Genomic DNA, 15,632 nt, shown 5'->3' on the forward strand with positions numbered 1-15,632 from the left:
TCACTGGGGAGTGTTGTGTGTCTGTATTTTATTTGTCAGTCTAGCCTGAACAAGCAGCGGGTGCAGATTTGCTGGGTCGAGTGTGCCGGTAGAGTTGGAGTGGAGTGTGAGCGGTGAGTGCAAGAGGGAAGCCGAGAGTGATGAGGAAGATGACTGGTGTGGAATAATATCATGTAGTTATCGGAAGATGGCAGGGGAGAAGGAAGAAGGAAACAGCCAAGAGATGGAGGTAAAGTGGAAATGGGAATGAAGGGTGAGATGATGATGGTGGCAGCGGTGATAATGGTACTGCTAGTTATAGGGGGCGTGGAAGTGAACCCCAGACCAATTTCCAGAGGTTTCATGAGTTGGAAAAACGTGGGAGTCATAAGGAGGGTGGTAAAGGAGGTTGTGGAAGAAGTTTTCCCATTTGAACAGATTAAAAATATGATACAGAAACAAGTGAAGTAGTTCGAAAATATGAGGCAATGGATCCAGGAAAGAAAAAAAACAAACGAAACAATGACCAAAGTGGGGAACGAGAGAGAGAAATTGTGTTACTCAGAGAGAAAATAAGAAATATGGAAGAGGAGGTGTTGAAGCTGAAGATAGAAATAGAAGACAGTAGTCAGGAATGCAGGAAGAAATACTTATTTATATATGGAGTGCCGGAAGAAAAAGGGGACAATTTACAAAGTTGTGGACGTCATCCAGAACAAAATGAAAATTAACTTCAGGTGAAGTTGATATAGATGATGCGGAAAGGATAGGTAAAGCAAATGATAACAGACCTATAAAAATGTTGTTATCCAAACTGATGGCTGAAATAGTGATAAGAAACGTGGGTAATCTACAGAATGAAAAAATGTTGATAAAGAGTGTGCCATTGCATTTTTAGCCATGTTAAAAAATGTCACCGAGTTAAATGAATAGATTACGGGAGACGAAATTTATGTAAAGCGAACTGTGATTTGGAAATTCACAGGGGGCCGAACTCGGGAAAAGACAGCATGATTGCTAAGGCAGTGGAAGAAAAGAACATGAAATACTAGGTAGATTGTTTAAAAAATATATAATATATTATTAACAAAAAATAAATATAATATATTACTAACACAACTAACTGCTAAAATATTAAATGGAGGACAAAGTCGTCATTTGCATCTGATCTCAAGGAAGCAAAATAAATATCTATATAGATATTCTACAAATAAGGAGAGAAAGTAAAAAGCATAGCAGAATGTTACATATTTATATGAAAAGAACAGTGTTCTTGAATAAAAAGAAGAGGAATACTCAGCAAGCGAGGCAAGTGGTCTGAAAAGGGCCAGAGTTGCAGTTACCAACAGGGTAATAAGATTGCCAAGGGAATTCCAGACAGTAATTTTAAGAAGGAACACGAATAACAATAAAATGGCAGAAAACAAGCAGATTAACCAAATTCATCTGTTATATACATAGAATTGATACTGAAGGAGTATTGGAGCTAATAGAACATAATATAATTGAAAGCAGTCTTATCAGATTTTTTTTTTTTTTTTTTTTTGCTTTACGTCGCACCGACACAGATAGGTCTTATGGCGACAATGGGATAGGGAAGGGCTAGGAGTGGGAAGGAAGCGGCCGTGGCCTTAAGGTACAACCCCAGCATTTGCCTGGTGTGAAAATGGGAAACCACGGAAAACCATTTTCAGGGCTGCCGACAGTGGGGTTCGAACCTACTGTCTCCCGAATACTGGATACTGGCCGCACTTAAGCGACTGCAGCTATCGAGCTCGGTTTATCAGATATCAAAAATAAGAAGAGCAATTATAGACTGTCAAATTACTGGAGATATTGATATGGATTTTCACATACAAAGGGCACTAGGAAAGTTTTGCAATATGCAAAAACGGTTGGCTGGACACTCCTGTTATGGTGAGGGATGAAAAGAGGGGTGAAAACCGGTCTAGAAGACAGCAAGGCGTGACCTTCACACCAGTTGCTACCAAGCAGTGGGATTGAAAGCAAGTTAAGATGTCAGTGTGGTCTAAAGGTGAATATCGCGCAACCGCTACAATTTTGCTCATGGATTAACTGTTGACCAGTGCCTGGAGGAAATGACTCTTGTGCTGGGAAAAGACTGCCCACATCAGACAATTTTCCGCTGGTACAAAGAGTTCCAGAGGGGAAATTTTGGGGTTGAAGACGATCCTTGTTCTGGATGACTGTTTGAATCAGTGACTGAGGAAAACATTGAAGCTGTGAGAAAAATGTTGCAGCAAGGGAGGCAGTTGATATATCGGCAGGTAGAAGAGACCCTCCACATCCCTGCAGCAACTATTCATTCAATTCTACACGACCATCTCCATGTTAGATAGGTTTGTTCCCTTTGGGTGCCCTATTCACTTTCAGAGGAACAAAGGGCACATTGAGTGAAATGGTGCCGAAAAATGCTAAAACAGTTTGAAAATGGGACTTCGCGTAGCGTCAATAGCATCATTACAGGTGATGAAACTTGGCTTTATTATTACGATGTCCCAACAAAATCCCACAACAAGGTGTGGCTGTTTGAAGATGAGGGTACTCCTGTGACTGTGCAAAAGTCAAGGTCAGTGAAGAAAAGGATGATTGCAGTACTCTTCACCAAACAGGGCATCCTGACTCGGGTTGTGCTAGAAACACGAAGGACAGTTACTGCAAAGTGGTACAGTGAGACTTGTCTATGCTCAGGTCACCCAGGCTATCAAGCAGCTCCGTCCAAGGTCACGGCAACACTTAGCTCTTGCATTACAACAATTTTCTTGCCAGATCAGGGTTGACTGTGCTTGATTACCTCCATACAGTCCTAATCGTGCCTCATGTGACTTTGCACTCTTCCCAGAAGTGAAGATGAAGGTGAAAGGGCGGTGTTTTGCATCCGACGAGGAGCTTTTGGCAGCATGGGATCAAGAGTGTGAAAATGTAACTGAAGAAAAGTGGCAGAGGTGGTTCGGCGACTGGTTTCGACGTATGGAGAAATGTGTTGAGTGCTGTGGAAATTATTTTGAAAAAGTCTAAAGCGTTCACAAACACTGCAAATCTTTCCTAGTGCCCTTTGTATCATATTTGTATTTGTTAAGCTTAGGTCAAGAAAGAAGGTCGACATGATGTGCAACTAGACCTGCAGTGGGCAATCTTGGAGATGTGTGTGACATGGAGGATCCAGCTGACTTGATGTGGAACGGGAGACCAGCTGATCTATGGTTTCCAGTCGGCCGAGCGCAGCAGCCTAGATTGGATGGCTCAGCAATCGTCGAGAACCGAAGAATGATAAGCTAGGTTTTCCTAAATTACAGTTCTTAATTAAATTGATGCAGAATAATGTTCAGAAATTAAGGCCTAATATGGGTAACTATAATATTAATATAATCAGTGAAGTGTAACCTCAAAATCTAGCTCTCATGATTATGTTAGGATCGATATACATCGATTGGAAGAACTGATAGTGAGTATTAACGAGAATGTGACGCAATAACTATGGTTATCTTGCTACTTATATCAGGAATAAGTAGAATTTACTACATAAAAAGATCATGTGATGAGAAGTGGATATCACAAATGGGTCAAGTAACCTAATGTATATGTGTTGAAAGTCATTTTAATATGGTTAGGTAGAGATATGCAGAAGGCATATGTTATTTCTTGTCAATGCAGCAACAGGAAGGAGTATCACAGTATACTAGGAGGTTAGTATCATCTGGGGAAAGTAATAAGTGATCCAGTGAAATGAAGATGATTTTAGTTCAATAAAATACGCCATGGGAAATTAATTTACGAGAAGAGATAAGAGGAATGGCTACGATACGAAGGTATTATGGTTGAATTAAATGAGCTACGTGTTTTAATGAAAGAAATGAGAAGTCGCCGAAGGGAATTGATATGAAGAAGGCAGAGAATAGAGAGTGAGTGTGAAATATATATACAGTAGAACCTCGATAATTCGAAATCGGTTAATTCAAAATCCCACGTAATTCGAAGAAGCTCTCGTTCCCGGAAACATGAGATACAGTTTTGCATGTTATTTAAATTGTTTAATTCGAAATACGGATAATTCGTAATTCGAAGTACAATGTCGGCCCCATTACCGAAATTCAGACTTTTAATTCGAAACTGCCTTTACATTTTAAAACAATAGTATGTTACAGAGTAATTCCAACCCGAAATTTATCCGCGTCATAATTAACGCGTGTTCCGGAACGTGGAGGGGTAGGTTTCCGCACTTACTTCGGTGGGTCTACAGTGCGCTTCATGATTGCCAAGTTGAATGAAATCGGAATTCTTTTGTATTCAATCTTTTCAGGAACGCCGTAATATCACACAACAGGCAGTGTGCGGGAAAACAGGATGCGCGAACACTGGCAATGCCGACAGTTGACGAAAAAGCGTGGCTCGTATAATAAATTTGTCCGATAAATAAGTCCGATTTTTTAGTCCTTCGAATTAACGAGGTTTTACTGTATATATATATATATATATATAATTATATATTTCAAGACGGGATCATGTACAGGAAGCATTGTCATGAAAAGAAATCTCATCGAGGGAGAAGATAAATATAATGTAGGCATATCTAACCAAGACTGGTGAATATGAAGTCAGATAATTCTCATTATAACCATATGTTGAAAATAAAGTTATTATGTTAGAAATTACCCTTAATAAAAACCTCCCATATATGCATGTCACCAGGTAATATGCAAAGTATGATGTGGAAATGATCAATATCGATATCCATAGTTATAATTAAGCTGTCCAAGGAATCATAAGAAGTGATTACATTTAAGAGGAGAATATTATTTCGTTGATAGACACCTAGACTTAAATGAGAGTTGTAATTAATTAAAAACTGATACGGTTAGAATTCAGTTGTAAATATTTATTGCCAGAGCTTTTGAGATATGATTGAAATAATTTAATCCAGTATGGTTAGGCCAATAGAAGCCAGAATTTGATATGGCAGGGAAATTAGAAAACTTAGCAAATCATTCAACGGTAACCAGAATAAATAACCGCGCCAAAAGAACAATTTAGTGGTCAGAAATAATTTTTAAATGTTGGAAGATAGAAAATATATTCTAATTAAGAGGATTTCATCAGATGTTAGCATATTTGTGGACATGATTTGTAAGAAATTAGTTCAGTTGTCAGAATGATAAGTAGAAATACAAGGTTAAGGCTAGGAAAGCAACAGATAGGGAACCTGCCACCTGGGCGACTGCCCTAAATGCAGATCAGTATTCATTCATTCATTCATTCATTCATTCATAGCTCATATCAAAAAGCAGGTGATCATGATTGGAAAACAGAACTGTAAAATAGAGATACTCCCAATGTTATTTATTTGGATTTTATGAATTATGAAACGAAATACTAAGCTTTTTCTCTTTCCTATACTTATTATTGTTTAATAAACCATTTAGTTAAGATTAATTATGTGTAATGTAATTATATGTAGGTAGGAATGGTAGAATAGTTTATTGATAAATGTGATGTGATTCCGGTCTTTCCAAATCATTAAATCAGGTGCATAGGGTGGAGACGTCCATCAGAGGAAATATTAAATCATGATTTATAGAAGCAACTGCACTACTCTTCAGGATCCACGTTAAGCGAACAATTACTATAAAATATACCCTGAGACCATCTGAGTAGTCGGAGAATTTTATTATGCTGTTATTGGACGCAGTAATAATAATAATAATTTCGTGTGGCTATTTCTAGCCGAGTGCAGCCCTTGTAAGGCAGACCCTCCGATGAGGGTGGGCGGCATCTGCCATGTGTAGGTAACTGCGTGTTATTGTGGTGGAGGATAGTGTTATGTGTGGTGTGTGAATTGCAGGGATGTTGGGGACAGCACAAACACCCAGCCCTCAGGCCACTGGAATTAACCAATGAGGGTTAAAATCCCCGACGCGGCCGGGAATCGAACCCGGGACCCTCTGAACCGAAGGCCAGTACGCTGACCATTCAGCCAATGAGTCGGACATTGGACGCAGTAAGGGCACAAAAGAGACATGGGAAGAGAAGGGAATAAGAATCTAAAAATCCTAAAAAAACATTTAGTGAGGACCAGACTTCAAAGACTAAGAGCACACATTTAGGGACAGCAATTAGTGGTAACCAATGGTAAGTGGGTTAGATTCTGGTCAGTGACAAGATTACGGGTATTAAATGAGAGCCTGAAGAAGGAAGAAGTGATGGGGACGAGAGTGGAAGAAAGGCAGGTAATAGAAAGCAGTACCAGAGAAGTTGGACATGGTGATAAGGAAAGAACAAAGGGAAGCAGTGAGGAAAGACAGGCAAGAGAACACAATGCTGGAGTAAACGTGCATAGTGAAAAGGAAAAGACAGTGGATAACAGGGATAACAGAAATGTGGATGGAAGCAGCCAGGGAAATAGGCAGGGAAGTAAGAAAAGAGACTAGTTTGGAGGACTGTATAAGACACATGCAGAGTGAAGGTCTCCTGAGAATTCAGAGGGAGGATGTTAATAAAAGAGTAGCTCTGAACAAAGGAAGAAGCAGGAGTCTAAAGGATTTGTGGGGGAAGAAAGATAAAAGTGATGAGGGCATAGTTACAAGAAGTAAAGAGTTAAGTAATATTAGTAAGTAACGTAATATTAGTAAGTAAGGTAACAGTGTGATTGTAAAAATTGTGACGTGCTAAGTTTGGTGAAGAATGATTAAGTGGTAGAAGTTGTGATTGGATTGGAGGTTTGGTATAGAGTGATTTAAGTTATATGTGGTGTGTGTTTAAGATAATAAGAGAGTGGAAATAATGAAAGGGGTGTGGTTTGTATATAATGATATTGGAAGATGTTAAGTAGTTAAACTGGTAAATGGTAGAGTGTGTATGTTAATTGTATTTGAAATGAATAGTGAATGTAAGGTGGAGTTTGATAGTTAAGTAAGTTCGAATTATAAGTGAAAGTAAGAATGAGGATGATTAAAAGGTTGATTTGGTGCAATGCAAAGGACAATGGTAATTATTGAAAGGCAAGAAGGATTAGTCAGAAGGTGAGTGGTGTGTGTTCATAAGGTGAATTTAAGGTGAAGATGGAATGAGAACGGAGTGATATGGAATTTGGTTTGCAGTTTAAATGAGATTGAGTATGGTCAACTATATTTGGAGTATGGTAATTATTGAAGTGGTAATAGTTGAGTGTATGATTTTAGTTGCTTGGATGTAAATAATGAAAGGGAGTGAAGAGTGATGTAGTAGATGATAATGGTGAGATAATAGAGTGATTGTAAACAAGGAAAGAAGAGAGATGTAATGGATGAAAATGGTGAGATAATGGAGTGATTGTAAATAAGGAAAGATGATTTGGTTTGTTAAAAATGAGGTTATAGAGGCTGTGAGATTGTAGTTAAGTATATTTGAACTCTACAACGGTAAGAAGTTAGATAATGATAGCATAGTGAGTAATGAGAGGTAACTTGAAAGCAGACCAATGCACAATGTAGAAACATGAGAAAATATAGGACACAGACTCAGCAGTTGACGCAACGTGATGATTGGCTCAGCAAGTTGTAGTAGGTCATGAGTGAAGATGTAGGTGTGGAATGTGTATAGACTTGCTATGTCAGCTAGGAGAGGAAAAGTAGGGCACTACCCTCCATATGGGTGGCCTTGTGCCAGGTTGCCGGTTTGCCATTTATCTTATGTTACTTTATTCTATGTCATTTTGTTCATTCACTAGCTGTAATACCATGGCTCTCGGATTTCCGAAAGGAAGTTGACCGCGGGCCACTTTTTAGTATTTGCCGGTTATTTTATGACAATTTATTTTGGTTTGCTTGTTTGTCTGTTTATTTGCTCAGTTAGTGCCATTTGATTGTGTAGGCATATAGTTTAGTATTTAGGCAGAATTTTGAGTTGAAAAAGCTTGTCTAGGTTGGGCATTATTATTTTTCTCCATTAACAGATCATTAAGGTAGCAAATACTGTAGATCAGGAGGGAAAATAAAGAGAATTTTTTTTTTTAAATTTGTGTTCAATCAAATTGAAATGAATGATGTTTTGGTGAAATAAAAAACACAATAATTGTAAACATTTTCAATTATTTCAAGAGTAGAAATCCCAGCAATCGTGTGAGTTGTATCGCTGAAGAAACTGCTGTTGCTATAAGTAAATTCAGATTATTAGTGCTAAAATTTTTCAAACTTCACAGTGAATAAGCTCGTGGTCCCCTGTGACACCTAATATGAAACAGGAAATAAAAGTGGAAAGACAACACGCTTACGAAATTTAGTGACTATGTTAAGGCGCAAGGTGCATGATTTTTTAACCAAGCGAGTGGCAGTGCGGTTTCTCTCACGTAGGTTTCAGCTTGCATTTGAGAGATAGTGGGTTTGAATCGCACAGTTGGTAGTCGTGAAGATGGTATTCCGTGGTTTCCTATTTTCATATTAGGCTGTACCTTACAAAGGTCATTGTCGCTTTCTTCCCATTCCTAGACCTTTCCCATCCCATTGTTGCCGTAAGATCCCTCTGTGACTCTCCAATGTAAAGTAAATTGTAAAAATGTATTTTTTAAGAAATCAGCCACGAATATTATCCGTGTTAAAGACTGTCAATAATGACCCCAACTTTCTGATTAAAAAAAAAAAAAGCACATACAAAATAATGAAGATGTAAAAAGAAATGTATTCATAACTTCTGGAATTGTTTCAAATTAAAACTGTAGTAATTACATAGACCATGAGAAAGAAAACTAAGTCAATAGGTGGCAGCAGGCAGATGAGATGCAGGAAGATTAGAGCCCTTCATGATTCAGCTGGGAGAAATTGCATCAAGTGACACATCTAAAAATAATGACCGTAATAGCGACACCAATATGGAAGGAAATTTTTTTTTTTGCAAGGTGATTAACGTCGCACCGACACAGATAGGTCGTATAGTGACGATGGGATAGGAATAGGCTAGGAGTGAGAAGGAAGCGTCCGTGGCCTTAATTAATGTACAGCCCCAGCATTTGCCTGGTGTGAAAATGGGAAACCACGGAAAATCATTTTCAGGGCTGATGGAAGGAATCAAACCAATGGCGACTGAGTGAAGGAAAACTTGATAGGAAGGACTGAAAAGCCAAAATTATTATTTATGGTTATACAGTAAAACCTCGTTAATTCGAAGTCGTTGGGACTCAAAAATCGGACTTTGAATTACATGATTTCGAATTAACCACCAATTCGCAATTCAGAAGTACCAACCCTTGCCGCGTTACAAAATATTCTAAGGCCCGTTACTGCATGCAGTTAACCTTGCTTCACAGTTTATATCTTTCAAATGCCATGAAAAAAGAACTATTTCCAAAAAATATCCAAGAAGGTGCATTTACAGTATTCAAATAATGCAGTCGGATATCTCACTGGTAAACATAACCTCACACAATGAAAGAAAGAAAAAAAGCACGATTCAAAGACGAGGAGAAATCTATGCTGGCTCCCATGTGCAAGTGTTTGCCAAGTGCTTTATTAATTGGATTACTATACTGTATGCATTTTAGATGTCTTGTATTTACACAGAAAGTGCCCGATGCCCTTAAAATCGAACTTTCCTATGACTCTATCCTTGAGCGATTTCCCTCCATGGCTGATCTAACACTTGCACAAACATCAGCATTACCATCATACTGTGCAACTGTAGTCAGAGACTTGTCAATTCCATTTCCATTTTTAAACGTCCATCTGAGGCTTGTATTATAGTTGAAAGCAAGAACAAATTTACTCATCTGCTGACCTCCTAAGCCTAATGCATCTGGGTATTTTCTCTCAGGGTTTATTCCCTTAGCCTTTGAAGATCCCTCTTCTCCACAAGGCAGTGGTTTCCTCTCCTAATTTTCCCCAGAGAGGATGGGTTGCCTCATCCACCATCTTAGCCATTCCGAACGTCTCCTTTTCTGCCTAAGATGCTGTTAAGGTCTTCACCCGTAACCCTGGGCATGGGTTCCACGTAATACCCCGTGAGACTGGATCCCTGCCTGAACTTAGCTCTCCTTCACACCGGCCTACTGATGTGGAGGATATGCACTCCCGCAACGTGGATGCGCCAGACAAGAATTACACAAGTGAAGGATTGGGAAGATGACCCTATTTACCTTGAGCTGAGTTAATGGTTGTGTATGATGCCACAACCAATGGTTAGAATCTGTTAGATATTTCTATCGCATAAGAAACTTCATCTTGTGATCCATACTGAATTGTGATCACAATAATAACAAATATTATGTCAGAAATGGTCAACCTTATCAATACTATATTAAGTCATGTTTACACTTTTAGTTCAGGAACTAGTTTCGGCCTTGGATGGCCATCATCAGCCATAATACAAATCTGTACAAACACAACTAATAACTTTTAAAAATGTACAAACATACACAAATGACGTTAAAAGGTATTAAAGGCACCTAGATATCCTGAAGTGAACAACGTGTACAATACATAAATATAAAAAGGAATTAAAACATGGCTCTTAGTGAGATCTAAAATCCTTAAGATGTGTTGCATCATGTTAAAACCATGTTTCATTAATGCTTTCCAATAAAACTGAGTAATTGTCATGAAAAGACTGAAAGTTTCCTCTACTGGAAGTTGTCAAATGGTTGAGTCAAGGACAGCACACGAAAATATGTTTAAATAGCTGGCACGTTCTTAGGTTACAGCTGGTAGAGAAGTAACATTCGCATTCAACATGGTGTCCATGAAATTATCCTTTCGTTGCAGCATGTGGTGTGTGGCCTACTTAGTTTGAGGCACAGTTGTGTGCACCAAAATAGGAAAACTTGTTCCACAGACATAATAATGACAAGAAAAGATAGAAATTACTTAGACATGAATTATTACTTCTAACTTTAGCAAGGTAAATTACGAAAATAGTTCTACTTTTTTACACACAACAGCTAAGGAGATGAGCATACTAAGAAAATGTTTACAAAGTTAGCAAAAGATGGAAAGGTGAAAAGTTGTGCTTAAGTGAGGGACCTTTCACCCTATCTGCTTTTGGCAGAGATTTCCAAATTGGAATGTCACATAAGAGTAGTTTAGATTCCACATAAATCTGCAGGTGAAATAATTTATAACACTGGATTAATAGTCCTGCAAAATACTGAACTTGCTAGTTGTTATTTTCAAGTGCATGTCAAAAATGCCCCATAAAGAACTCCTTATCTTCGTCTGACAATTTTCATGTCACTGTTCAATAATGTGCATCATTCACATCACCTCCCTTGTCCTTTTTAACCAGACTGAGTTTAAGTATACTCTGGATTTGATTGATCATCACATCATTGGCGGCGACGGGAGCCACTACTCGTTTCCGAGTGATGAATTTATTTAAAGTTAAAAACTTCATTATTGTTCCGTATTGAATAGAGAAATAAGATGTACAATATTATAGGGAAGGATCCACCTTTCAATACTCCGTAGTAAGTTGCTAAAAAGTAGTTACAACCTGTTTATTGGGACCGGTTTCAACACATTTCAAGTGTCATCATCAGCCAAATAGCGAAGATCTTAAAACAACTAGTACATTGAATACAGGCAAAAAATTAACATTGTATCATAACGTAGCAATTCAGTTAATGTTCCAGAGAGTGGTATGCGGAGGGTCACGAGCCTTTCATTAACTGCCGTAGGACTTAACATAAGCATGTTTAACCAGTTTAGTTTTCACTGCAAATCCAACATCATGAATTCGATGTTCACCTTAATTTTTCCCTTTCCAGAAGATGGTATAGCCTGAACTAGATTCTGAAAGCTTTTCCTCATTCCATCATGACGTAGATATTTAATATTTAAGACAATACAGAATATTAAGATCACAATGAAATTGTTACATTTCACACTTACCTCCCACAACTTCATTATAGCAGACTGCGAAAATTCTCGCTTGAACAGGACAAGAAGCCACCGAAAACAGAAGAACATGTTGCCTGAATCACGCTGATGGATATAAGATGAAAGCTCTGGATCCACAGCTGAAAGTAGGCACTGCAACTCTCCAAGCTGCTGCTTCATTCCCGACTGATCCAAATCAAAATTTCTGCTCTGAAGAGAAACAGAAGGTAATATTAATAAGCTGTTATTTAAAATCCATTTTAATTGTCCTTGTACATCAAATTAGCCCTTCATAATATAACTACAGTAAAACCTTGTTAATTCGAAGTCGCCTGGATGCAAAAATCGGTCTTCGAATTACGTGATTTTGAATTAACCGACAACACGTACTTCGGAAATGCCAACCTTTGCAGCATCACATTATATTCTAAGACTCGTTACTGCATGCAATTAACCTTGATTCACAGTTTAAAGCTCTCAAATGCCATGGAAAACACGATTTCCAAAATGTACCCAACAAGGTGTGCAGATCAAATAGCACACCAACTTTTGGTTAATGGAAAACCAAAACTTTCCATGAAAGTAGGGAAGAATCCTATAGTCAGACAACCAGACGAGAGCAATGAGTTATCTAAGCATTTCATACTAACTGAACTGGAATTAGCTCTCAGTAAGTGTAAGATTAGGAAGTCAGCAGGACTCGACCTTCGAATGGAACAAATTGGTCCTACTGCGAAGTACTGGTTGGTAGAACTCATGAACAACTGCGTTCAGTCTTCCATGATACCTAAAATATGGAGGAAGGCTAGGGTCATAGCCATTCTAAAACCAGGCAAAGATAAAAATGACCCTGGGAGCTACAGACCAATCTCCTTATTGTGCCATCTTTTTAAGATTCTGGAGAGACTAATCCTCAATAGGTTGACTGATAAAATCGAGCCACTTCTGATTCCACAGCAAGCTGGTTTCAGGAGAGGGAAAAGCTGCATATCGCAGGTGTTGAAATTAAGTCAACACATAGAAGATGGTTTTGAAAGCCGGAAAATCACAGGAGCTGCATTTATAGATCTCTTGGCAGCATATGATATTGTTAATCACCGAATTCTTCTAGGAAAGGTATATAGCATGACAAATGACTTTCATCTGACTTGTGCCATTAGAAACCTACTTCAAAATCGAAGTTTCTTCGTTGAGTTCTAGGAAAAAAGAAGCAGGTGGAGGATACAGAAGAACGGATTACCTCAGGGAGCGTGTTGGCACCAATTCATTTCAATATTTACACAAATGATCAGCCTCTTCCGGCCGGAACGAATAGTTTCATCTATGCTGATGATTGTGTTATCACTTCTCAGGGGGATAACTTCGAGGCGATTGAACAAACATTGTCCAAAGCTCTAGACACTCTTGCTGGCTATTACAAAAAGAATCAACTCACACTAAACCCAACTAAGACACAAACCTGTGTTTTCCATCTAAACAACAGAGAAGCTTTCCGAACTCTGAAGGTCACTTGGCAAGGCATAGCATTACAACACAATCCTACCCCAAAGTACCTCGGAGTCACTCTGGATCGTGCCTTAACCTACAGAAAACATTGTTTGAACATCAAGCAGAAAGTGGCTGCTAGAAACAGTATTGTGCAGAAGCTAACTGGAACATCTTGGGGAGCACAAACAGACACAGCAAGGACATCTGCCCTTTCGCTCTGCTATTCCGCAGCTGAATACGCATGCCTGGTGTGGTACAAATCTTGCCATGCCAAAGCAGTTGATGTAGCACTCAACGAAACCTGCCGCATTATTACTGGATGTTCGAGAGCTACACCTTTGAAAAAAGTGTATTGCCTTCCAGGAATAGCACCTCCCGACATCCGCTGTGAAGAGGCAGCCAAGAAAGAAAAGAGAAAGGTGTTGACATCGGAAGCCCGCCCTTTGTTTGGATATGAGCCACAACGCCAGCGACTTAAGTCTAGGAAAAGCTTCTTGAGAGTAACCGAAACACTTGCAGGAACAGCGCAGCAAGCAAGAATTCAAGAATGGTGCATCGGGAGTCAACATACAAGGATCAGTCAATGGATGACCCCAAAAGAGGAACTCCCTCCTGGCCATGTCACAGATTGGGTGAATTGGAGAGCACTGAATAGACTGCACTCTGGTGTTATGCGGTGCAGGGCAAACCAGAAGAAACGGGGTTTCGAAGTGGACAGTACCTTGTGTGTATGTGGAGAAGAGCAGACCACAGCCCATTTGCTACAATGTAGTTCATGCTCATTCAGCTGCACAACAGAAGACCTGATTAAAGCAACGCCAAACGCACTTGATGTTGCAAGATTTTGGGCTCACATAGTTTGTGGCTCTTCGTCATTGAAGTATTTATATTTTTTATGTTTTTTCCTTATATTTAATTTTGAACTTATGTATGCTCCTGACATGATATAAATAAATAAATATATCCAACAAGGTGCATTTACAGTATTCAAATAATGCACTTGGATAACTCACCAACAAACATAACCTCACACAATGAAATCAAAAGAAAGAAAACATGATTCAAAGATGAGGAGAAATCTATACTGGTTCCATGTGCAAGTGCTTTATTCACTGGATTATTGTACTGTGTGCATTTTGGATGCCTTGTGCTTCCATGGAATATACCCAATGCCCTTAAAACATCGCGGCTTATTGAATTTTCTTATGACGAGGGGAGAAAGTCTCTCACTTCCGTCCACATTACAACAACCATACAGTGACTATACTTGTACGATTTCCCGCCATGGCACTTATAAGACCCATTAACGCATGCAATCACCTTGATTCTCAGTTTAAACTTTCAAATGAGATGGAGAATACTATTTCAGAAATTTATCCAACAAGGTGCATTTACATTATTCAAATTATGCACTTGTATAAAACAATGACAAACATAACCTCACGCAACGAAAGGAAGAAAAACAAGATTCAAAGACGAGGAAAAATTATGCTGGCTCCCCTGCGCAAATGCTTCATCTTATGTATTTCTGCACTGTCTGCATTTTTAGATGCTTTGTACTGGCATGGAAAGTGCCCGGTGCCCTTAAAATATCGTGGCTTTTAAAAATTTCCTATGACAGAGGAAGGAAGTCTCTCGCTTCTGTGTGCAGTGTGCCACAGTACATTTCACGGCTGGCAATTCTCTCCTTTAAAACTAAGTCCGCTTGGCCTCAGCATTTAAAAAAATAAAACAAACAACACAGTTTCATCGGCACTGACAATATTTTTGGTGCGTATGAATGATTGTAGGCTGTAAGCCATGCTGTTTTGCCAACTTTCGGCATCGCCAGTGTTCGCGGATTCTACCTCTCCGCATCCGCACACTGCCTTCAACGTGATATTGTGGCGTTCCTAAAAATGCCGAATACAAAATAATTACGTTTCCGCTCGAACATAGCAAATACGAAGCAAACTGTAGACACGCCAAAGTAGGTAAAAATGCGCAAAAGTTACCCCTTCACGTTCTGGAAGACGCGTTCTGTCATGACACGGATAAATTTTGAATTTAAATTACTCTGTACAATACTATTTTTTTCAAAATGTAAAGGCAGTTTCGAATTAAGAGTCTGAATTTTGGTAATAGGACCGACATTGTTCTTCAAATTACGAATTATCCGTATTTCGAATTGAACGATTTAAATAACATGCAAAACTGTACCTCATGTTTCCGGGAACGAGAGCTGCTTCGAATTAGGCGAGATTTTTAATTAAGCAATTTCGAATTATTGAGGTTCTACTGTATATTTCTTCAAGCAATTCATAATCT

General features: G+C 38.8%; 1 protein-coding gene across 3 annotated transcripts in view; it reads right to left on the reverse strand.

The window, feature by feature from the left end:
- Positions 1-15,632, reverse strand: part of Tbc1d15-17 (TBC1 domain family member 15/17) — a 115,687-nt gene that overhangs the window by 53,183 nt on the left and 46,872 nt on the right. For all 3 annotated transcript variants that reach the window (XM_067154061.2, XM_067154060.2, XM_067154062.2), the window contains one exon: positions 11,850-12,047. In XM_067154061.2, coding sequence (XP_067010162.2) covers positions 11,850-12,047 — 198 coding nt within the window. The remainder of the gene's footprint in view (positions 1-11,849; positions 12,048-15,632) is intronic.

Source organism: Anabrus simplex, chromosome 9 (assembly GCF_040414725.1).
Source record: "Anabrus simplex isolate iqAnaSimp1 chromosome 9, ASM4041472v1, whole genome shotgun sequence".
Lineage (NCBI taxonomy): Eukaryota > Metazoa > Arthropoda > Insecta > Orthoptera > Tettigoniidae > Anabrus > Anabrus simplex.